General features: G+C 51.3%; 1 protein-coding gene across 6 annotated transcripts in view; it reads left to right on the top strand.

The window, feature by feature from the left end:
* The first annotated feature begins 1079 nt into the window (after nt 1-1079).
* Nucleotides 1080-26203, top strand: part of CACNA1C (calcium voltage-gated channel subunit alpha1 C) — a 204108-nt gene continuing 178984 nt past the window's right edge. For all 6 annotated transcript variants that reach the window (XM_069964971.1, XM_069964973.1, XM_069964969.1 and 3 more), the window contains exon 1: nt 1080-1847. In XM_069964971.1, coding sequence (XP_069821072.1) covers nt 1799-1847 — 49 coding nt within the window. In that variant the 5' untranslated portion in view covers nt 1080-1798. The remainder of the gene's footprint in view (nt 1848-26203) is intronic.

Raw genomic sequence — 26203 nt, 5'->3', positions numbered from 1 at the left:
ATCACACTCTATAGGGGGCTGTCATATACTATGGGGGTCTGTCACACACTATAGGGGGCTGTCATACTATGGGGGTGTCACACACTATAGGGGGCTGTCATGTACTATGGGGGTCTGTCACACAATAGGGGTCCCCCCGGTGTATATAATATCAGTGCTCGGTATAGCGGGGCCCCGGGTGTATATAATATCAGTGCTCGGTATAGCGGGGCCCCTGGTGTATATAATATCAGTGCTCGGTATAGCGGGGCCCCTGGTGTATATAATATCAGTGCTCGGTATAGCGGGGCCCCTGGTGTATATAATATCAGTGCTCGGTATAGCGGGGCCCCTGGTGTATATAATATCAGTGCTCGGTATAGCGGGGCCCCTGGTGTATATAATATCAGTGCTCGGTATATACAGTCGGGTCTCCTCACAGTGTATACTCCGGGGCCCCTCGGTATATACAGTCGGGTCTCCTCACAGTGTATACTCCGGGGCCCCTCGGCTCTCGGCATATACAGTCGGGTCTCCTCACAGTGTATACCCCGGGGCCCCTCGGTATATACAGTCGGGTCTCCTCACAGCGTATACCCCGGGGCCCCTCGGTACACACAGTCGGGTCTCCTCACAGTGTATACCCCGGGGCCCCTCGGTATATACAGTCGGGTCTCCTCACAGCGTATACACCGGGCCCCTCGGTATATACAGTCGGGTCTCCTCACAGTGTATACCCCGGGGCCCCACGGCTCTCGGTATATACAGTCGGGTCTCCTCACAGTGTATATACCCAGGGGCCCCTCAACATATACAGTCGGGTCTCCTCACAGTGTATACCCCGGGCCCCTCGGTATATACAGTCGGGTCTCCTCACAGTGTATATACCCCGGGGCCCCTCGGCTCTCGGTATATACAGTCGGGTCTCCTCACAGTGTATACCCCGGGGCCCCTCGGTACACACAGTCGGGGCCCCTGGGCTGCCGGTGTGGCGGGGCCCCGGTCGGGCGGCGGGGGAGTCTCCGCTCGGCCGGGGGAGGAGGCGGAGGAGGGGCGGCCGCTCCGTCTCTCTCCCCCTCTCTCTCTCTCTCTCTTCCTCTGCAGAAACGGCAGCTGCCAACAGAGAGCAGTCGGTGCGGCTTCAGCATGTCTCCCCCCGGCTCCGCCGCCGCCGCTCCTCCAGCCTGGGGGGCCCGGAGCCCACCCTACTGAGCAGGCCTGCCCCGCACACCAGAATGGGGATCAGGTAATAGCCCCCCAAGAGCAGAGAGGATCAGGGGGAGGATACAGAGACCCCCCAGCACTGGAGAGACCTCATCACTGGAGAGCCAGGAGGCTGCACCCCATCATTGGAGACAGAGACCCCCCCCTCATTGCCGGAGACTGCCCCTCTAATCACAGCCCCCCTCACCGCAGGAGACGAGCCCCCCGCATCATCATCACCACCGCTAATCCGAGACGTCCCCCTCCCCAATCATCATCGGAAACAGCCCCCTACTCCGTCAGCCCAGACCCCCCCAGTCCCCGAGCAGAGACCCCCATATCCTCAAGTTCTATTACAGAGCCCCCCAATCACTAAAGGCAGCCCCCCATCCTCATAGTTACTGTAGAGAGACCCCCGGAATCACTAGACGCCCCCCGCCAGCATTGCACCCAGACACCCCCATCCTCGCCTTCCCTACTCCATAACAATAGGACTCTGCTCCCGACCCATCACCGGACAGGACCCCCTGATCACCGGACCACCCCGGACCCCCCATCTCCGGAGGACGAGGCCTTCTCTAGAGGATTAACCTGGAACCTTTATTTCTGGTCGTAAATGGTCAATGAAAGCCGGAGGATGTATATCCCCGAGGGAGACCACCAAGGTGAGAGGTCGGAGACCACCCCGTTCCATCACCAGGTGCCCATCATCATCACCATCACATGTGGCCCTGAGGTCACGGGTCCCAGTGGTTGTCCTCATCTTCTCCTCCCCCCGTTGAGGGTTGTTGTCCGGTGTGTTGAATCCACAGGTCCTTGTCTCCTGGGTCGGGGGGGATGCGGGTAGCTGAGATTTAGGGTGTTGTTTGCATGCTGCAGCCCCCACCCTCTAGTCCAGGGCCTTGCAGGATGATGGTGGTTGTGGTTTAGGCCTGGGCCGGTTTGGCAGAGGTGGTCACTATGTGGCGGTAGAGTTGTCGCTGTGGACGTCTCTATTGCCCTTTGGGACCAGACTTCATTGAATCTCTCCAGGGTAGCTGACGTCGTGGCCGGGACCGGGGGGGATTGGGCACATGGGGAGGATAGCGCTGATCATATTACTGCATTAACATAAACCTCATTGCTTTCTTCAGCTGTAGAGTAACCCCTTAGTGGCAGCAGCAGCAGCAGCCCCCCTCTCCCCCTCCCCGTATATAAGGAAGGGGGGGGGGGGGGGCGGCACAGATAACATTATCCAGAGACACCTGGGTGATTTCCAGATTTGGAAATACTCACTGCCCCTCAGCTATGAAGACACAGAGCAGGGGCCTGCCGAGTTAACCCTTCCAGCTCTTCCAGTCCCGTTACCCCAGTCCGGTTTGGGGGGTGGGGGAGGGGCGCTTTGTTCCCCCATTGAGGTGCCCTTTTTTTGCAATTAATCTGCACTTTTGGGTTGACATGTATATTTTGTTGCAGCTTTCTTTATCTATGTAGCGGTCCCAGGGGTGGATGCTGAATAAGAGGACCACACGCTGCGGGGCCAAGGCTTCGTGTACGGATCGCTGCCGGGGTCGCCAACCTCATGTCTGTTTTTGCAGGCGGCTCATAGTAGTACGAAGAGGAGGAAATAGCTGCTGTTATTGTAGGGTAAAAAGAAACATGGCGGAGCAAGTGTATAGATACTTAGTGGCCTGGTTGTTGTAATACTGCGTATGTAGAAGGAGTAGCGACAGGACTGGCGCACAGGGGTCTCTGCAGGGGTCACGACTGGCGCCAAGATCATATATGTCCTAAAACCGACCCTGATGCATCTATGTGGAGAGATCAACAGGTGCCGATAGTCACAACGTGTCACCACTGCCACCAAGATCATGTTCTAATGCGTCTATGAGAGATCAACAGGTGCCGATAGTCACGACTGGCGCCAAGATCGTAAATTCCTAAAAACCGATCCTGATGCGTCAATGAGAGATCAACAGGTGCTAATATGTCGCAATGTGTCATGACTGGCGGCAAGATCTTACCGGTCCTTAAATTGATCCCCAATGCGTAGATCAACAGGTGCCAATATGTCACTACTGATGGCAAGATCGCATCGGTCCTTAAATCGATTCCTAATGTGGTTATCAACAGGTGCCGATATGTCAAGACATGTCATGACTGGTGCCACGATTGTGCAGGTCCTTAAATTGATCCCCAATGCGGAGATCAACAGGTGTCGATATGCCGCGTCGTGTCACGACTGGCAGCAAGATCATATTGGTCCGTAATCGATCCCCAATGCGGTGCTCAATAGGTGCCAATATGTCACGGCTGGCACCACGATTGTGCAGCTCCTTAAAGTTGATCTTCAATGCAGTTATCGACAGGTGCCGATATGCCGAGACGTGTCACGACTGTCAGTAAGATCGTATTGATCCTGAAATCAATCCCCAATGCAGTTATCAACAGGTGCAGATATGTCGCAACGTGTCACGACTGGCGCCAAGATCATGTCTAAAAACTGCTCTGTAAAGAGGCTTTGTGTGTAGATCTGTGTGCCGCACCGTACCACAAGTGGTGCCCCAACGATCCGCAACACGTCCGTATGTGGAGGAGTCAGCTGCGGGGTCGGTGATGTTCCTTCACAATTAGCAGAATGCGTCTGACGGGAAGGACGCGGCCGACATCGCTGACGCCAGCGCCGGAATTTATAACCTTAATTTCAGATCTTGCAGCAGAAGATTCTGACCTTTGATTCGGCGAACGTCGTATTAATCCCCGAGTAGAGGAAGGAAGGCCGCCGATCTGTACTGAGGCGCTGAGGGGGATTCAGGGAGGAGTCCAATGATTTTACTTCATTCATCTTCTGATCCTCCCATCACAGGATAAACCAGGGAAAGAATTATTACTAATCATATTGTTACCATTGGATGTAGTCAAGTGGTTGCTGTGGGATGCAGTCAAATGTTTGGTTGCTACGGGATGCTGTATGGTTTTGTTGCTATGGGATGCAGTATGGTTTTGTTGCTATGGGATGCTGTATGGTTTTGTTGCTATGGGATGCTGTAACTATGGGATGCAGTACGGTTTTATTGCTATGGGATGCAGTATAGTTTTGTTGCTATGGGATGCCGCATGGTTTTGTTGCTATGGGATGCCGCATGGTTTTGTTGCTATGGGATGCCGTATGGTTTTGTTGCTATGGGATGCCGTATGGTTTTGTTGCTATGGGATGCCGTATGGTTTTGTTGCTATGGGATGCCGTATGGTTTTGTTGCTATGGGATGCCGTATGGTTTTGTTGCTATGGGATGCAATAAGTGTTTCTGTTCCTGTAGTATTTTTGTTGCTATAGGGTGCAGTAAAATATTTTAGAATGGTGTAAAGTTTTGCTTGCTATAAATAAAGTAACACTTGTTACTGTTCCTGTGGTATTTTTGTTACCATGGCGTGCAGTACAATTTATGGTTGCTATGGCGTGCAGTACAATTTATGGTTGCTATGGCGTGCAGTACAATTTATAGTTTCGTTGCTATGGGATGCAGTATAGTTTTGTTGCTATGGGATGCTGTATGGTTTCGTTGCTATGGGATGCCGTATGGTTTTGTTGCTATGGGGTGCAGTATAGTTTCGTTGCTATGGGATGCAGTATAGTTTTGTTGCTATGGGATGCTGTATAGTTTTGTTGCTATGGGATGCCGTATGGTTTTGTTGCTATGGGATGCAGTATAGTTTTATTGCTATGTGATGCAGTATAGTTTTGTTGCTATGGGATGCAGTATGGTTTTGTTGCTATGGGATGCAGTATAGTTTTGTTGCTATGGGATACAGTATAGTTTTGTTGCTATGGGATGCAGTATAGTTTTGTTGCTATGGGATGCAGTATGGTCTTGTTACTATGGGATGCCGTATGATTTTCTTGCCATGGGACGCAGTATAGTTTTGTTGCTATGGGATGCCGTATGGTTTTGTTGCTATGGGATGCCGTATGGTTTTGTTGCTATGGGATGCAATAAGTGTTTCTGTTCCTGTAGTATTTTTGTTGCTATAGGGTGCAGTAAAATATTTTAGAATTTATAGTTGCTATGGCGTGTATTACGCTTTTTGGTTGCTATGGCGTGCAGTACAGTTTATCGTTTCTGTGGCGTGCAGTACAATTTATGGTTGCTATGGCGTGCAGTACAATTTATGGTTGCTATTGCGTGCAGTACAATTTATGTTTTGTAACTTTAGGATACAGTAACATTTTATTTTTCTTTAGGATGTTGTTAAATGTTTTTTTGGTTTTTTTTGCTAGTGATTGCAGTAACATTCTCTGTTGCTATGGGATGCAGTAACATTCTCTGTTGCTATGGGATGCAGTAACATTGTCTGTTACTATGGGATTCTGTAATATTGTCTGTTGCTTTGGGATGCAGTAATAATCTTTGTTGCTATGGGATGCAGTAACATTCTCTGTTGCTATGGGATGCAGTAACATTTTCTGTTACTATGGGATTCTGTAATATTGTCTGTTGCTATGGGGTGCAGTTATATTGTCTGTTGCTATGGGATGCAGTAATAATCTTTGTTGCTATGGGATGCAGTAACATTCTCTGTTGCTATGGGATGCAGTAACATTCTCTGTTGCTATGGGATGCAGTAACAGTCTCTGTTGCTATGGGATGCAGTAACAGTCTCTGTTGCTATGGGATGCAGTAACATTCTCAGTTGCTATGGGATGCATTAACAGTCTCTGTTGCTATGGGATGCAGTAACATTCTCAGTTGCTATGGGATGAAGTCATATTCTCTGATGCTATGGGACACAGTACCATTCTCTGTTGCTATGGGATGCAGTAATATTCTCTGTTGCTATGGGATGCAGTAATATTCTCTGTTGCTATAGGATACAGTAATATTATTTGTTGCTATGGGATGCCATAACATTCTCTGTTATGGGATGCAGTAAAATTCTCTGTTGCTATTGGAGGCAGTACTATTCTCTGTTGCTATGGGATACAGTAACATTCTCTTTTGCTATTCGATGGATAGTATTCTCTGTTGCTATGGGATACAGTACCATTCTTGGTTTATATGGGATGCTGTAACATTATCTACTGCTATGGGATGCAGTAACATTCTCTGTTGCTATGGGATGCAGTAACATTCTCTGTTGCTATGGGATTGCATTAACATTCTTGGTTGCTAAGGGATGCAATAACATTCTTGGTTGCTGTGTGATACCGTAACATTCTCTGTTGCTATGAGATTCAGTAGCATTATTGGTTGCTATGGGATGCAGTAACATTCTCTGTTGCTATGGAATTCAGTAACATTCCTGGTTGCTTTGGCATTGTGTAACATTCTTAGTTGCTATGGGATGCAGTTACATTTTTGGTTGCCATGAGATGCCATATCTTTTTGGTTGCTATGGGAGGCAGTAATCTTACTGGTTGCTATGGGATACAGTAATATTGTTGGTTGCTATGGGATGCAGTAACATTCTTGGTTGCTATGGGATGCAGTTACATTTTTGGTTTTCATGAGATGCCAAATCTTCTTGGTTACTATGGGAGGCAGTAATCTTACTGGTTGCTATGAGATACTGTAACATTCTTGGTTGCCATGGGAGGCAGTAATCTTACTGGTTGCTATGGGATATGAAATCACTTTAAGTGCTAATAAATATAAAAACCAGCGGGGAGACCAGAGCTGTCACTGTCGTCCTCCGTGTTGATAACTAATGAGGGACGGGGACGGATCTGACAGGTTTTTTCCTGCGTCGTTCGCCGTACAGCGTGAAGCTGAAACTTTTTTGAGTGTAATGAGTGTTACCGTGGTAACCGATATAGTTAATATGGCAGGGTTAAGATGACGTAACCTTACACTGAGCCTAGGACTGCGGGAGCTGAACAAACCGAGGAAAAAAGACAAAATGTAAAAAATTGTATAAAAAATTTGTTTACGTTGGTAGAAGCCGGGGAAAAAGATAGGGGGTGGTCGCTCACCTGCCCCGGGGGAGGGTCATTTATCATGAGGCCCCTCCGGAGCGACGTCCCGCCATATGTGAATCCATTCAGATTGACGGGAACCTTTATCTAAGGAGCCGCCATCCTATAGATACCATAGGAGACATCACCCACAGCCAGATTTCCTCTCCGTTCGGAAATTCGAGGTTTTTTTTTCACACCCCCGGTGTTGCTTGGATACACGGATCCCTCGGAGCAGGAATAGAATCGCGCTGAAACAAAAAGTTCTAGAATTATTTAAATCCTATATTGTAGGGGGTTACGTAATGGGGGGGAGGACCGCCAGTCAATCTGCCGCGTAGCGGGAGGGGTAGATTTATGGACTGGCTGAGGATCACGAGGCGCGGGGGGAGCATTATCCCTTTAAATTCGCTATATCTGATAGTTGCCTAAATAATTATCAACCTAATTGATTAACCCAATAATTGTTAACATAATCAGTGTCAGCTAGTTCCATGTGTCGGTCACGTGACACTTCCCTGCAGCAGGTCACATGACACTTCCCTGCAGCAGGTCACATGACATCTCCCTGCAGTGATACAGAGCAGTCACATGACACTTCCCTGCAGTGCTACAGAACAGTCACATGACACTTCCCTGCAGTGCTACAGAGCAGTCACATGAAACTCCCCTGCAGTGATACAGAGCAGTCACATGACACTTCCCTGCAGTGATACAGAGCAGTCACATGACACTTCCCTGCAGTCATACACAGCAGTCACGTGACACTTCTCTGCAGTGATACAGAGCAGTCACATGATACTTCCCTGCAGCAGGTCAAAGAAGTCACATGATACTTCCCTGCAGCAGGTCGGAGAAGTCACATGATACTTCTCTGCAGCAGATCGGAGAAGTCACATGACACTTCCCTGCAGCAAGTCACAGTGGTCTCATGATACTTCCCTGCAGCAAGTCACGGTGGTCTCATGATACTTCCCTGCACCAAGTAACGGTGGTCTCATGATACTTCCCTGCACCAAGTAACGGTGGTCTCATGATACTTCCCTGCAGCAAGTCACAGTGGTCTCATGATACTTCCCTGCAGCAAGTCACAGTGGTCTCATGATACTTCCCTGCAGCAGGTCGGAGAAGTCAAATAATACTTCTCTGCAGCAGATCGGAGACGTCACATGATAATTACCTGCAGCAGGTCGAAGAAGTCACATGATAATTACCTGCAGCAGGTCGAAGAAGTCACATGATAATTACCTGCAGCAGGTCGGAAAAGTCACATGATACTTCCCTGCAGCAAGTCACGGTGGTCTCATGATACTTCCCTGCAGCTGCCCATGGTGGTTGCATGATACTTCCCTGCAGCAGTTCAGAGATGTCACATTATACTTCCCTGCAGCAAGTCACGGTGGTCACATGATACTTACCTGCAGCTGCTCACGGGCGGGGTTTACTCATCACCACTTATTGACATTTAGCTCCACCCCTTCCTTTCCTGTCTTATAAGGACTGGTCATCTGACCTCGCTTTTCCCTCATTCCTTTGCACAGACCCTTTGGTTACGGTTGGCGTCTCTAATTTTTGGCGCGGCTGCTGTATGAGAGGAAGGAGGGGGGGGGGATGATTACAGATTCGGCTGTGATTAATTACGGATATTTACCAAACATGACACATCGGAGGGCACCGATCCGGACGCGCTATATTAGGCCGCGTAGGGGATGCGCCTATCGGACGGCCAGATGTTTTCCGTGATGCGTGAAAATAGTCGTGTCCAAGACATCAATCGTGTGGCGGAAGCTAATGAGGATGAAGCTTGTCGTCTCTCTATATTCTCCGCAGGTCTATTGCTCCCTATTATCAGCCAGTCGCAATTGTACACTACACTACTTCAGTATGGAGTTGCCCTTTAAGGCCAGGGTCATCCATAGAACAGAAGCGAGACGTGGTCATCTGGTCACTACATATGGCAGCCATCATGTGTTTACAGCCGGAGTATCTCCTTATGGGGAGGTTTACAGCAGAGCTGTGTACCAGATGTGTAGGGGGCCTCTATCCTATAGACTTTACTGCCAGCGTTATTAACCCTCGAGTGTCACTGCAGTATATGACAGTGGAGCAGGAAGATCATCTCCATTGGTGTCTTGTTGCTAGGCGACAGCTTAGAAGTCCTAGGCAGCATGGCGGCTCTGGTGATCACCACAATGTGAGAAACCCTCTTCACTGAGGTACGTGTACGTTCTGTTACAGCTTAGGTTGCTATGAGGTCACTACCCTAGCAACCATCACACGTTTATCATCATTGTCGGCCTGATGATTGAAGATGTCAGCGTTGCCCATAGCAACCAATCAAATCACTTCACTCCTGCTCTAGGAAAACGAAAGCTGTCACCTGATTGGCTGACATAGGTCAACACTTGTTGCTAAGCGATTATAAAATGGCGCCTCTGCAGATGTTCAGGTATTAAAAATGTCGCCCCTTCTTAATAAATCATGTGCTTATAGGGGTCCAGAAGCTGAGATATGAGGAGCTGATTGCAGGGGGGACTGCAGCTAACCCTGGTATATGCCCATAGAGACCAGAAGCTGAGATATGAGGAGCTGTTTGCAGGGGGGACTGCAGCTAACCCTGGTATATGCCCATAGAGACCAGAAGCTGAGATATGAGGAGCTGTTTGCAGGGTTGTTATACTAGCCAGTGACATCAGTACCCTGTACTTCTCTCTCTGTCTGGCTGAGATATGAGGTGCTGTTTGCAGGGGGGACTGCAGCTAACCCTGGTATATGCCCATAGAGACCAGAAGCTGAGATATGAGGTGCTGTTTGCAGGGTTGTTATACTAGCCAGTGACATCAGTACCCTGTACTTCTCTCTCTGTCTGGCTGAGATATGAGGTGCTGTTTGCAGGGTTCTCGTACTGGACAGTGACATTAGCATTGTGTACTTCTCTCTATGCCCGGCTGAGATATAAAGGGCTGTTTGCAGGGTTGTCATAGAGGAGAGATGCTTTAGTTCCATCCAAACTCAGGAGTGACTGGAGGGTTTAGAAGCTGAGATATAAGGTGCTGTTTGCAGGGTTCTCGTACCACACAGTGACATTAGCATTGTGCACTTCTCTCCACATCTGGCTGAGATATAAGGAGCTGTTTGCAGGGTAGTGATACTGGACAGCAGCTCCTGTGCCCACTTCTCTCTCTGTCTGGCTGAGATATGAGGTGCTGTTTGCAGGGTTGTGATACTGGACAGTGACATTAGCATTGTGTGCTTCTCTCCATGTCCGGCTGAGATATAAGGAGGTGTTTGCTGTGTCCTCATACCAGAGACATGAAGGATGATGTTGGATCGATCACCAATTATTGATTGGATTTATCCGCATTGATTTCTAATACAATCTGAACTATCTGGGCAGCTGAATGCACCCGGGGGGGCTCACATATGACCCCACCTGAATACCCACTTTCTGTTGTTGTTTTTTTTGTCTGGCTGGCCCTTTAAGAGTTAAAGGAGCCCACCCAGTCTAGTGACTGACCCGATAGAGCTGCTGCAGAACCTCTTAGCAGTGATTAAGGCGCTCAGTGTCGGATGATTGACAGCTCTGATAATTCCAAGCCGGGGTTTGATGGATCTGTGCGATTATCCGCCTCACCATTGTGTGGATAGGAGACCGGCGGAGACATCTGTGCAGGCGAGAATTAATTGCTTAGCGGTGGGAAGCAACGAAAATTCACACGCTGCAGTGCAGCCGGCGAGCAGAACATGTGTCCTGAGTGAAGTGGGTCACGCTCCCCGCGCTGCATGTCCTATGGCTGCAATGCAGGGACGGGCGGCGCACCGCTGGATGGAATCCGACCCCCCCTTATAAATAATTACCCCATTATCTCTTATCCAGTAAATATTATAGATGCTGCACCGGCCCTTTAAGAGCGCACGCTGGGAGATACTGGAGCTCGTCGATAGTAACATCCAAGCTCTATGGTAACCCGGAGTCTGGGCTGCTCTGGATCTGCAGTGGTTATGTAATTCCCAGGCTCGGGATGAATACAACGGATCAGGGCAGCGTTCCAATCGACGCCGGAAAATCTCGCCACCCCCCTCCCCCCCAATTCCCGAATCTTTACCACTCATTTCCATTATTCTTCCATTTGAAAAGCGGAAAAAAATGTGCTTTTTTTTTTCTTTCCTTTTTTTTTCAAATTTATTGTTTTTGATTTTTTTTTTTTTTGGCGATCGTGTTACGGTAAAGGAGGCGCACACCGGGAAATGTCATTGCTGGGAGTCACGGGGAAACGGGGGAGGGTTTCTTACAGGGCTCTGACCTTGGAAAAAGGTCGTCACAGGCTGCTGTGTGTCTGGACTCTGGACTACTACTCCCAGCATTCCCTGCAGAGGACATTTGTTTTATATTCTGCTCAGCCTTTCCTTATCGGCTTAGAGAAAGTTTGGTGGAAGCTGATTGGCTCGTACTGAGACCGTCACTCAGCTTTCCCAGATCCCTGAATGATACATTTCCCTAGCTGTCCCCACTTTGTATCGGTGACATGCCATAGGCAGCAATGCTACACATCATCCATAGATCCGTGTTCCCGCTTGCGCTCATGGTGCGTTGGACAATACGGACGTCACCGCACAGTAACGTAAATGTGACAACAGTTTATCTCACATTTGTATCTGGAGACGACGGTTGAATAACGGCCATGTGCTGCTGTGTCAGATCTGCTGCGTGGTGTAGAGAAGGCGTCATATGTGAGTGGATCTGATGCTGGGTCATGTGACCTGAGATCTGTCCATGATTAGTATACAGGCCGTGTGTTATATACAGTGGTGGGGAGCTTCAGAGCTGCACTCATTATTCTGCTGGTGGGGTCACTGTGTACATACATTACATTACTGATCCTGAGTTACATCCTGTAATTCTTTTATTAGAAAAATAGAAAAATTAACAAACAGGGCATATCTGGCCATAACTTAAACATAACAGTAAATTACATAAATAACAAATAATAATGATAAACCATTATAATAGTATAAAGCAAAATGAAATCTTTAACCTTTTGCCACCAAGCCAGCCCAGCATTCCTACTTAACAAAAATAAATAAATAAATAAATAAATAAAATAAAATAAATAAATAAAAATGTTCTCAATCCAGGCAAAATAAGCCATAAAACTTAAACTACAAAGCCATCCTCGGCTGTAATCATAACTAAAGAGAAGCCACCCTGGCTAAAAAAAACTCCCAAACCTGGGTTATAGTAAATAAACAAAACAAACACACACATACAACCACCTCTAGACCAACACACGACCACCTGATACTACAAACAATAACTATACATGAACTGAAAATGAAAGCCATCCAGGCCTAACCAAAAGATATAACATATAACATATATCAGTATAAAAATAAAATACTAACTAACTAACTGGTTATTCCAGTACAACACTCGGGCCCGGCTGCCCTGAAAAACTAAAAAGGTACCTAAACCAGTAACAGCGAAAGAAAACACACAACAATTCTATCTATTACCCACGTGCCCCTCCACCTTCCCCTAGACCCCAGTGTGAGCTCAGTTCATGGAGTCAAAGTTCAGTCCATTTTTGGTGTCAGCTCCATTCAGCCCACACCTTCCCACAGACCCCGCCCCCCATATCCCCCCTCCCAACCTATTCTGTATCCCCTCATATATACAATATATACAATGACTATTATGTCCATAAAGCTCACATGGCTTATTCAGCCATAACCCTGCCTACACTTATCACAAAACATATATTAACATAAACATAGCACACCATAATAACATAACAGAACAATATTATACACAATTATAATAAGGCCCAAGTTCGGTAGCCTGTAAGCCCTTTATACCTACTGCTGACCAGAAAAACAAAACAAAAATCTAAAGTGGCATGCACCAGCCCTCCACCGGGATCGGAGGATGGCAGACCGGGTACCAGAAATTTATAAACTATCCCTTACTATCTTACCCTACTCTCCCCCTATCTCTAACCCTAAGTTTAAACTGACCCTACACGCTTTCCCTACTGCTGTCCCTACCTGCTCTCTCCCTAACCATAATTATGGCACCTCACCCAGTGGGCTCAGTACCTAGGGCACAGCGAAAGAAAAACCTCTCCACAGGAGAGAAGCCCTACTGGTACCCAGCCTGCCATACTCCAAAGACCTGATCTTCCCAAGGTCACCAGTGATGTTCCTACAGACCTCCACCTCGGAGAGGACTCTACGCTGTGTAGATACTAGACACCGTGCGTTCCACGTGTGGTACCTAACCACTAAGCTGACTAGAAATAACGTGCAGCGATCTCGGCCACCCAGGTTCCTGAATGCCCCATAAGCCCACTCCGGATAGGTGAGACTGACTAACTGACTCCAACCTATGGAGGCGCCCACCCTGGTGTAAACCCCTATATTGAAGGGACATTGAAGCAGGAAATGATCCATGCTTTCCAGCGTATTCCCACACTCCTCTCGGGGACACCCCCGATCATCGGAGCTCCTGCACTTCAAGTTGTCCCTCACATATAGCTTCCCCTGGAAACAGCGCCAGGCCAAATCCCAAAACTTCTGAGGGATCCGTTTCGAGTTTAAAAGACTAAGCCCAACCTCTAGATCCTGGCCTGGGCAGTCCCTGAGCGCCAGGGGCTTCTGGAAATGGGTCAACAGAACCCTTTGGTCAAGGAATTTCCTCGACTGAGTCCTGATCTCCCACATTCCCAGACCCCACCGACGTACCATCTTCAGAGTCGGGGTAGCGTAAGCCGGAAGATATCCATGGGGTGTACGAAGGTCCTTCACTCGCCCTCCTGTCTCCCATTCCTGGAAGAAAGGCCGAAACCATTCCCTGCAGGAGAGTACCCACGGAGGAGCCCTCTCTTTCCAGAGGTTTGCGATGTTAGCTTTCAAGAAGGTGTTAACTAAGAACACCACAGGGTTCACCATAGACAAACCCCCTAGTCTCCTCGTGCGGTACGTAACCTCTCTCTTGACCAGGTTCAGCCTATTCCCCCATAACAGCTGGAAGAACAGGCTGTAGATCCTAGTATAGGAAGCCTCTGGCAAGATACACACACTGCCCAGGTAGATGAACAAAGGGAGCAGGTACGATTTGATCAGGTGTACCCTTTCCCTTAAGGTTAAGGACCAACCCTTCCACTGGTCCACCTTCCGAGTGGCATCCTGGAGCCTACCATCCCAGTTTTTAGTGGGGTAATCACCCTGGCCGAATGTAATGCCTAGGATTTTTGCCGAGTCTTGGGGCTCTGGAAGGGTGTCCGGGAGATCAAACTCGGGATCTCCCCCTCCCAGCCAGAGACTTTCACACTTATCCGGGTTGATGCTGGACCCAGATGCCTCTGAGTAGCGGTCCACCTCCGACATCACCACATCGACCTCCTCTCTCGAGGACACAAAGATAGTGACATCATCAGCGTATGCTACCACTCTCAGGGTGGCTTCTGGCTCCTCCAGGCTCATCCCGACCCCTGCCAATGGTCCACAACCAACCCTCCTAAGGAAAGGGTCGATCGCGAACACATACAACAGTGGGCTCAAAGGACAGCCCTGGCGAACACCAGACCCAACCTCAAAAGAGCGGCCAGACCAACCGTTCACCAGCGGGAAACTCTCTGCCCCTGCATACAAGATCTTAAGCCAATTGACAAAAGTATCTGGTAGGCCATATCTCAGAAGGACAGACCAGAGGTACTCGTGGTTCACCCGATCAAATGCCTTGGCCTGATCCAAGGACAGCAAGTACCCCTTCCAAAGACCCGCACCACTCCGCTCCACTGCCTCCCTGACACTAAGGACAGCACTTAAGGTGCTTCGGCCTGGAACAGAGCAGTGCTGAGCCTCCGAAAGGAGCCGGGGTGCAAACTTCACCAGCCGATTAAACAGTATCTTGGCCAGAATCTTCCTGTCCACATTGAGAAGAGCTATGGGCCTCCAATTCTCAATGCGGCTCGAATCTTTACCCTTTGACAGAAGAATCAGGGCTGACCTCCTCATTGACCTTGGCAGAGCGTCCGAGGAAAGACACTCATTGAAGACCTCGGTCAAGAGGGGAACCAAGAGGTCCCTGAAGGTCTTATACCACTCAGATGTTAAGCCATCTGGACCTGGCGACTTCTTGAGGGCAAGCCCTTCAATCGCCAGTCTAACTTCCTCTTCCCTGATCTCTTCTGCCAAAACATCAAGAGAGGGGTCTACCCCTGGCTCAGGAACGGTTTCAGCCAGGAAACCCGACATCACATCTCGATCTAGATCCTTCCTCCCCAAGAGGTGTGAGTAAAAGGATCTGACGACCTCCAGGATCCCTGATCTGGACCGGCTCAGAGATCCCGTACTATCAACCAGTCCAGTCACAATCTTACTACTCACTGACATCTTACAGTTTCTGTAGGGGTCGGGCGAGCGGTACCTCCCGAAATCCCTCTCAAAAACTAAAGATGCGTGCCTATCATACTGACACCTCATGAGCAAGGCTTTCACTCTGGAGATCTCCTCTCTACTACCTCCAGTCGAGACGAGATGCTCGAGTTTCCTCCTCAGGCCCTGATACACACGATACCTATTCAGGGATCTGAGGCTCGAGAGCTGGCGGAAGAACCTCGCAACCCGCTTCTTGAATATCTCCCACCACTCTGACTTACTACTACATAGGCCCAGTAGAGGTACCTGACTCTGAAGAAAATCCTCAAAGGACTGTCTTACCTCTGCTTCTTCCAGGAGGGACGAATTCAGCCTCCAGTAGCCTCTACCCATCCGGGGGGTCTCTGAAACATTCAGGGAAAACAAAATTAGACAGTGGTCGGAGAACTCCACCTCAACCACGGACACTGCGGAAGAGACGGCTTCCTCCTTTAAATAAAACCTGTCTAATCTAGACCTGCAGCTACCTCGATGATAGGTGAAACCCGCGTGGCCCGAGGGTGTCCGGATGTGGGCATCCTCTAGGCGAGCTTCCCTAACTATACTAATCAGGGCCATGCTATCATAAGCCAGCTTGTCTTTGGCGCCTCTCCTGTCCTGAGACCTCGTGATAGTGTTGAAGTCTCCACCAAAGATCACTTGCCGACTCGTAAAAAGAAAGGGCTTAATCCTCATAAAAAGGCTTTTACGGTCCCACTTAGTCTGTGGGGCATAGATATTAATGAGCCTGAGCTCTTGCCCCTTCATGAGGACATCCAAGATCAGGCACCTCCCCATTTCCAACTCGATAACCCGTCTGCATTCTACAGGAGCGGTAAAAAGGACCGCCACCCCACTATACGGCTCAGCCGCAAGAGACCAGTGTGAAGGCCCATGCCTCCACTCTCTCTTGGCTTTTATTAGAGAGGCTAGATCTGTCAACCTGGTCTCCTGCAAAAACAAAATGTCGGCGTTAATACGACCGAGAAAATCAAAGGCTGCAAATCTAGCCGTATCCGACTTAATGCTGGCACAGTTAATGGATGCCAGCGTCAATGGGGTGAGTGCCGCCATCATGGGTGATTGAGTTGGACGGCCTTAACCCCTACTTACTTGTTTTCTTTCCCTTTTTCTTTCCACCCCCTTCAACATCAGAGGAAGACCCCTTAGATGGTTCCTTAGACCGTTTTAGAGAGGTGGACATATCCATCTCTTGATCTTCACTTCCACCACCTGAGGCCACCTGACCCCCTGAGGAAAGTACCTCTGGGGGAGCAGGCTCGGCACCTCCTGGAGGTTCCTCTGCCCTAGACACCAGTCCCTCAACCTCCCCCTCTATAAATGGAGAGGTTCCTTCACTGAGGGACTGATATCTGTTAGATAGACCGATCAGAGGGGGGTCAGTCGGAGCTTCCTTTGACATCTGGCCTTTAATAATTTTTTGGGAAGACGAAGAAGTCGCCTTAGATTTTTTAGGCATCTTCTTAACATTCTTCCTTCTGCTGCGCTTAGGTTTTTCCTCTTGCCATCTCCCTCCATCCTCATCCAGACTTTCATACTGGGAAGAACCTGAGGAGATGGCTATAGCCTCGCTTTCCTCTTTGCGCAGTCTCCCCATCTCTTCATCTAGTTCAGCGCCCCCCAAAGCCTCAGCCTGACCATCTGAGCCAACGCCAGGAGCAGGACCCTGGACTACCCCGACCATCTTGGAACTTCCAAGGTCCTTGCTCCCTCTGCGCATTTTCTCTCGCCTAAGCTGAGTGGGGCTCTTACGCTTTTCCTTGTCAGTTCTCTTCCTTGGCTCTGGTGCTCCCTCTCCTCTGCTGGTCCCCTCCCCCGCTGAGGCAACCTCAGGGCTCTCCCCAGCTCGGGTGGCTGCAGCATAAGAGAAAGAACGGGGACACCTACTAAATGGGTGACCAAGGTCACCACACAGGTGGCACCTAATCCGGCCACAGGATGCAGCCAGATGACCCTCCGCACCGCACAGTGCGCACATCTGCTTAGAGCAGTTTGCGCTGAAGTGGGTGGGATCACCGCACCTGTGGCACAGCTTCGGTTGCCCCTGGTAAAAGACCTGGATTCTGTCGCGACCAAGGAAAGCGGCTGATGGTATGTGCGCAACAGTATTGCCTGAACGTTTTAGACGGACTAAGAACGTCCAGGCCCCAGACCAGATGCCATGCTGATCTAAGTTCTTCCGGGGAACGTCCGTCACTTCCCCGTACCTGCCCAACCAAGTCATGATGTCATAACAAGAAAGTGATTCGTTACGTGTCAAGACGGTCACTTTCTTTACCATGCTCTGGCGAGATATCGCTTTAACAACGAAATCTCGCCATCCGGGCTCGTCCTTCACCAGCTCATAATTAGACCAGAAAAGTTCAAGCCCCTCTGGTCTTACAAAGCTGATGTCGAACTCAGAGGAGCCGTAGGGGTGGATCAAGGCAAAGATGTCACTGGCCCTGAACCTCATCTGGAAGAGAAGCTCCACCACCTTTCCTCTCTGTGGGCACGCATCACTGCCTCTCCATACCAGACGGGCCACGTTCCTACGGCCCACCTCCTGCCCGGGTGTTGGAAGCGACCAGACCACTTCCCCATTGTTCTCTCGGAAGGCTCCAAGTCCATGTCTTTCTATGTAGAAGGACAAGTCGACCTCCCTCCCCTCTACCTGGAGCGTTCTATCTCCTTTCCTAAGTGCCTCCAGAAGGCGTCGTTGCAAGTGACCCTCCCCAGGGGGTGGAAGTGAAGATCTCCCTGGACCCCCGGCTGCCGTAACATTAGCGTAACTCCTAACGGCAGCCGGACCCGGCTCTGACTGACTAATAACCGCATTACCAGAATATACCCCAGCAATATCTGCCCTGACAATTGCCACTTCTCCAGTGGCACCTGAAGGGTTAACTTCACCACCCCTAGCATTCAAACCACTCACATCCCCATCATGCACACCACTACCACTCCCATCAATAACACCACTCCCTCCCCCAGTCTGCACAACATTCATACTACTACTACTCCCCCCATCCGTCACCTCCATACACTCAGTAGCTGGGCTGGCTTTATGGATCAGTGTGGCAGGTTTTAGCACTGTTTTTCGTGTCTCAGTCCCAACAGTCTCTTTAGCTGCGGATGCCATGACAGGTGACGCACATGGCCCCGCATCATCATGAACTCTCCCGCTGGAACCCATTATAGGCTCCAATGTTCTTGCCCTGGGAGAGTTGCTTACTGCGTTCCCAGAAGATGCGCCATCCCGCTGCGACCCCTCAGAGCCAACAGCAGGAGACACGGCAACCGGAAACGCAGTCACTCCGGGTGGATGTGACATTCCGGAACCTTCTGCACCAGTCTCTGATGCCCGGGCACCCCCCACAGAGGAGCGTCCTGCAGCACCCGAGACTCCTGAGTGGCCCTGAACCTTCCTGTCCGGCCCTTCTTTACCTTTACTATGGCCGCCCCCACTACTGACACAAGCAGGAGCGGCTTTCTCCGCCATCTTGCCATCTATCTCTCCTCCTTGCTGGCCCCATTCCACATCAGAAATGGGGACTGGCAGTGTAGAGGAGTCACCAGCCGCCCGGACTGACTTCTCAGCCGCCCCGGACTGCTGGAATGGAGTGAATACAAGACTCACACTTTCTTGCTTTTTGGCTGCTTTTCTTTTTACAGGAACATTCTCACCAAGATCTTCTCCAAATGTGAAGGCCTCCATCCTCAGGGGGGACTCCTGCCTGATTATGGCCTGTAGTAGTCCTCCATCTGACAGACCATCATCATCATCATCCTCATCAGTGTCTGGCAGGGCCACCTGCGCTGCCATAATGCTGTAGCTCTCTTGCATGCTTTGGGGGGTACTTTGGGTGACATCAGAGGGGTCTTCATTCACCACACAGTCCTCCTCCTTACACTCCACCAAGTCCTCAGCTTTCACAGCCTCCTCAGCCTCCATTTCTTCCTCCTCACCACTACTACTCTCCCCATCTCCTGCAGCATCACCCCCATCATCCGCTCTGCTGCTAGATTTCATAGTGGCAAAGCGATCCTCATTGTGTAATTTCTCCCTGAACAGGTCGCTCCCTTCTAGGATGGCCGCCCTCCTCTCCTCACTCCCCTCCATGATGGCCGCCCTCCTCTCCTCTATCCCCTTTACCTGGGCACTCAGGGACTTGATCCTGGGAGAGAACTCGGGTTTCTTCCTCTTGGGAGCCGTATTCGCCTGGTACCTGAGAAAGCGCAGATCCTCTCTTGCTGCCTTCAGTTCTTTCCCAAGCTGTTCGTATTCCGCAAACTTAGCGGTGATGCGGGAGCAGTATGTGCTGGCAGACTCCTTGGGGCCTCGCTCACCCCACATCTCCACCGGCTGACTCCTGGACACTGCTGGAGTTTTCTTAGCCGCAGTTTTCTTTCCTCCATCACTGGAAGTCATTGCCTGGGGGCCAGGGGCCACATTGCTGCGGACCCTTCCAGATCTCCTCAGTCCACAGGCTGGAGCGCTGGCCGGTAGCTTTTCCTCTCCACCCCCCGCCGGCCTGGTTCGGGAGATGGAGGCCTGGGATTCCCGGGGATCCATGCTGAAAGCCTCTCCCAGGAGCCTGCCACACTCCTGGGAAAGGCAGGTGGAAAATCAGCCGCTCTCTCTGGAGCTCAGGAGCACAGACAGACACACCTACACACACTGAGAGTGACCACACCCGCCTATCCTCCAGTCTACTCCAGAGCTGCACTCACTATTCTGCTGGTGGGGTCACTGTGTACATACATTACATTACTGATCCTGAGTTACATCCTGTATTATACCCCAGAGCTGCACTCACTCTTCTGCTGGTGGGGTCACTGTGTACATACATTACATTACTGATCCTGAGTTACATCCTGTGTTATACCCCAGAGCTGCACTCACTATTCTGCTGGTGGGGTCACTGTGTACATACATTACATTACTGATCCTGAGTTACATCCTGTATTATACCCCAGAGCTGCACTCACTGTTCTGCTGGTGGGGTCACTGTGTACATACATTACATTACTGATCCTGAGTTACATCCTGTATTATACTTCAGAGCTGCGCTCACTATTCTGTAGTGCAGCAGTATAACACTGTTAGAGAGTTGCAGAACTATATAAGGAATCACTTACAGAGGAATTCCCATAAATCCAAAGAGAACAGATGAAGAAGTCATTATCCTGGGAGACATGGCCGCCCACCTCCCACAATCCCCTGCTGGGTAAACATGGCGGCCGGGTGGGATGTCTCCTCTGCGACCTGTCGTCCAGCCTTTGCCATCGCTTCCCATGATTCCCGTCTACTGATCTCGCTCTTCTCTGAGAAAGCTGCAGATTCCCAAATCTGGGATGGGTCCAGCGCCTCGGGGGTTAATTCCCAGGCTCCGCTCCGGACCTGTGGGAATGGCCGCAACATTTTCATATTATAAACAGCTCGGAGAGGAGCGTCTGGGGTCCGGCGGTCAGGTGGGGGTGGGATATATATACAGTACACTGGCACTGTCCCCGCCGGACCGCAGTATCACACATTGGCGCAGGGACGGGTCGTGATCCTGGGCGCCACTGTCAGGAGTCCCGTACAACATGTACGGTGTATACGGTGCAAAAATGTTTCAGAACTACAACTCCCATCAGTCCCAACGTTTTCAATCTGGAATCTGTTATACGAAAACCAATAATGCAAATTGTGTCTGTTTACTGGATACATTTTTCAGGATTTTTTTACACAATGCCCACATCACCCCCCAAGATCTAGTAATATTCCCGGGAAGCGGCGGTGCCCACATCACCCGCCGGTATCTATAGGACATTGGAGGCGGTGGTGCCCACATCACCCCCCGGTGTCTATAGGACATTCCCGGGAGGGGGCGGTGCCCACATCACCCGCCAGTATGTATAGGACATTGGAGGCGGTGGTGCCCACATCACCCCCCGGTGTCTATAGGACACTTCCAAAAGGCGGCGGTGCCCACATCACCCGCCAGTATGTATAGAACATTGGAGGCAGTGGTGCCCACATCACCCCCCGGTGTCTATAGGACATTCCCGGGAGGGGGCGGTGCCCACATCACCCCCCGGTGTCTATAGGATATTCCCGGGAGGCGGTGGTGCCCACATCACCCCCCGGTATCTATAGGACATTCCCGGGAGGCAGCAGTGCCCACATCACCCCCCCCCCCCCCCCCGTATCTATAGGACATTCCCGGGAGGCGGCAGTGCCCACATCACCCCCCGTATCTATAGGACATTCCCGGGAGGCGGCAGTGCCCACATCACCCCCCCGTATCTATAGGACATTCCCGGGAGGCAGCAGTGCCCACATCACCCCCCCCCCCCCGTATCTATAGGACATTCCCGGGAGGCGGCAGTGCCCACATCACCCCCCGTATCTATAGGACATTCCCGGGAGGCGGCAGTGCCTACATCACCCCCCGGTATCTATAGGACATTCCCGGGAGGCAGCAGTGCCCACATCACCCCCCCCCCCCCCCCCGTATCTATAGGACATTCCCGGGAGGCGGCAGTGCCCACATCACCCCCCGTATCTATAGGACATTCCCGGGAGGCGGCAGTGCCCACATCACCCCCCCGTATCTATAGGACATTCCCGGGAGGCGGCAGTGCCCACATCACCCCCCCCCCCCCGTATCTATAGGACATTCCCGGGAGGCGGCAGTGCCCACATCACCCCCCGTATCTATAGGACATTCCCAGGAGGCGGCAGTGCCTACATCACCCCCCCGTATCTATAGGACATTCCCGGGAGGCGGCAGTGCCCACATCACCCCCCCCCCCCCCGTATCTATAGGACATTCCCGGGAGGCGGCAGTGCCCACATCAAACCCCCCCCCCCCCGTATCTATAGGACATTCCCGGGAGGCGGCGGTGCCCACATCACCCACTGGTACGTATAGGACATTCCCGTGAGGCGGTGGTGCCCACATCACCCTCCGGTATCTATAGGACATTCCCGGGAGGCGGTGGTGCCCACATCACCCCCCGGTATCTATAGGATATTCCTGGGAGGCGGCAGTGCCCACATGACCCGTCGGTATCTATAGGACATTTCCGAGAGGCGGCAGTGCCCACATCACCCCCCCGTATCTATAGGACATTCCCGGGAGGCGGCAGTGCCCACATCACCCCCCCCCCCCGTATCTATAGGACATTCCCGGGAGGCGGCGGTGCCCACATCACCCACTGGTACGTATAGGACATTCCCGCGAGGCGGTGGTGCCCACATCACCCCCCGGTATCTATAGGATATTCCTGGGAGGCGGCGGTGCCCACATCACCCCCCGGTATCTATAGGATATTCCTGGGAGGCGGCAGTGCCCACATCACCCGCCAGTATCTATAGGATATTCCTTGGAGGCGGCGGTGCCCACATCACCCGCCAGTATCTATAGGACATTCCCGGGAGGCGGCGGTGCCCACATCACCCGCCAGTATCTATAGGACATTCCCGGGAGGCGGCGGTGCCCACATCACCCGCCAGTATCTATAGGACATTCCCGGGAGGCGGCGGTGCCCACATCACCCGCCAGTATCTATAGGACATTCCCGGGAGGCGGCGGTGCCCACATCACCCGCCAGTATCTATAGGACATTCCCGGGAGGCGGCGGTGCCCACATCACCCGCCAGTATCTATAGGACATTCCCGGGAGGCGGCGGTGCCCACATCACTCTCCGGTATCTATAGGACATTCCCGGGAGGCGGCGGTGCCCACATCACCCTCCGGTATCTATAGGACATTCCCGGGAGGCGGCGGTGCCCACATCACCCGCCAGTATCTATAGGATATTCCTTGGAGGCGGCGGTGCCCACATCACCCGCCAGTATCTATAGGATATTCCTGGGAGGCGGCAGTGCCCACATCACCCGCCGGTATCTATAGGATATTCCTGGTAGGCGGCAGTGCCCACATCACCCGCCAGTATCTATAGGACATTCCCGGGAGGCGGCGGTGCCCACATCACCCGCCAATATCTATAGGACATTCCCGGGAGGCGGCGGTGCCCACATCACCCTCCGGTATCTATAGGACATTCCCGGGAGGCGGCGGTGCCCACATCACCCGCCAGTATCTATAGGACATTCCCGGGAGGCGGCAGTGTCCACATCACCCGCCAGTATCTATAGGACATTCCCGGGAGGCGGCAGTGCCCACATCACCCGCCAGTATCTATAGGATATTCCTTGGAGGCGGCGGTGCCCACATCACCCGCCAGTATCTATAGGACATTCCCGGGAGGCGGCGGTGCCCACATCACCCGCCAGTATCTATAGGACATTCCCGGGAGGCGGCGGTGCCCACATCACCCTCCGGTATCTATAGGACATTCCCGGGAGGCGGCGGTGCCCACATCACCCTCCGGTATCTATAGGACATTCCCGGGAGGCGGCGGTGCCCACATCACCCTCCGGTATCTATAGGACATTCCCGGGAGGCGGCGGTGCCCACATCACCCTCCGGTATCTATAGGACATTCCCGGGAGGCGGCGGTGCCCACATCACCCGCCAGTATCTATAGGACATTCCCGGGAGGCGGCGGTGCCCACATCACCCGCCAGTGTCTATAGGACATTCCCGGGAGGCGGCGGTGCCCACATCACCCTCCGGTATCTATAGGACATTCCCGGGAGGCGGCGGTGCCCACATCACCCTCCGGTATCTATAGGACATTCCCGGGAGGCGGCGGTGCCCACATCACCCTCCGGTATCTATAGGACATTCCCGGGAGGCGGCGGTGCCCACATCACCCGCCAGTATCTATAGGATATTCCTTGGAGGCGGCGGTGCCCACATCACCCGCCAGTATCTATAGGACATTCCCGGGAGGCGGCGGTGCCCACATCACCCGCCAGTATCTATAGGACATTCCCTGGAGGCGGCGGTGCCAGGCTGCGCTCTTATCGTGCCGGGCGCCTCTCTGCGAGGATAACCCTATTTGGTAAAGTCAGGAGAGGCCGGGAGGGACGCTTCCCAGCTGTATACACTCGTCCCCTGAGAACGGCAGACAGCCAGCTAGTGGCATGGGAACATCCATTCCGGGGCCAGGACACCAGTGGGCTTCATGGTTAACCCCATAAGTGCCACTGCCAGGAACGTCCTGTGACTCTCCTGCTGCTCAGATATTACAACTCCCATCATGCTCTGTGCCGTCACTACAGCACAACCTGCCATCCTCCAGCTGTTGCCTGTTTCCAGCATGCTCCTGATGGGAGTCGTAGTTTTAGAATTTAGAAGCTCCACAGGTTGGGGGACATTGCGTTATACTCTCCATGTGATGCAGTGTATCCCCTGTATTGTATATAGCAGATTGTGTTGGGGTAGCTGCCGGGCCATTGTGGTGGAGACCCCCTTTAAGAGGATCTCCATGGTAACTGCTCACATTGTTACTGTGAACATTCTACTACTGGATACATTTATGCTAATTAGACCTGTCTCCTCCAGATTGATAGCCGTCAAGGCATGATGGGAGTTGTAGTTTTGCCACAAGTTGGGAAAGTACCCTATAAAATTCACAGGAGAGGACAATAAGCCAGTGACCCCCAAACGCCTCAGCACCAGGGCCGGATTAAGGTTGGTGGAGGCCCTGGGCAACAACTTTGTTGGCCCCCCCCCATTTTCTTCCCCCACAAATACACCATACAGCAATCTATATAGGTGGCTGATTACTGTAGGGACTTAGCACCTACCTCTCCTCACTCCTGGCTGTGTGGCTCAGCATCCTCCTCTGTTCTGCATGTGATGGTCCCTAGAGGCTGCAGTCCAGAGGAAGATGCCAGGCCCTAGAGACAGGATGGGGGAGGGGTGAGCATTGCGGTGTGTTCCCACTTAATTCAATGTGAGAACACAGCACTTTAGCACTTTCTGTGCGCTCTTGCCCCCTGTGTTAGCCACCACAGCTAGCATATGCAGTTGTGAATCGCAGGCAGAACCTGGGCTTGCAAGTCTAGGTCCCATCTTCAGTTCCCAACCATATAAACTACCTGAAGCAGTAAAGAGCACCCAGAAAGTACTTAAAGGTTGTGTAGAATCTATAGCAGATATGGTACATGTGAATATACCCTAAGGATCATGGCATATATACAGTAGCTGCACACAGGCTACATGTTATATGCTGCACACAGGCTATATATCATACACTGCACACAGGCTATATATCATACACTGCACACAGGCTATATATCATACACTGCACACAGGCTATATACCATACTCTGCATACAGGCTAAATACCATACACTGCACACAGGCTGTATATCATACACTGCACACAGGCTATATGTCATATGCTGCACAATGGCCATATACCATACACTGCACACAGGCTATATACCATATGCTGCACAAAGGCCATATACCATACACTGCACACAGGCTACATGTCATATGCTGCACACAGGCTATATATACCATATGCTGCACACAGGCTATAATGCTGCACAAAGGCTATAAGTCATATGCTGCACACAGGCTACATATCATACGCTGCACACAGGCTATGTATCATACACTGCACACAGGCTATATACAATAGGCTGCACACAGGCTATATACCATACACTGCACACAGGCTATATATCATACACTGCACACAGGCTACATGTCATATGCTGCACACAGGCTATATACCATACACTGCACACAGGCT

The sequence above is a fragment of the Dendropsophus ebraccatus genome, chromosome 1, assembly GCF_027789765.1.
Source record: "Dendropsophus ebraccatus isolate aDenEbr1 chromosome 1, aDenEbr1.pat, whole genome shotgun sequence".
Taxonomy (NCBI): Eukaryota; Metazoa; Chordata; class Amphibia; order Anura; family Hylidae; genus Dendropsophus; species Dendropsophus ebraccatus.
The sequence above is the reverse complement of the archived record's forward strand: the minus strand, read 5'-3'. Positions and strand labels throughout refer to the sequence as shown.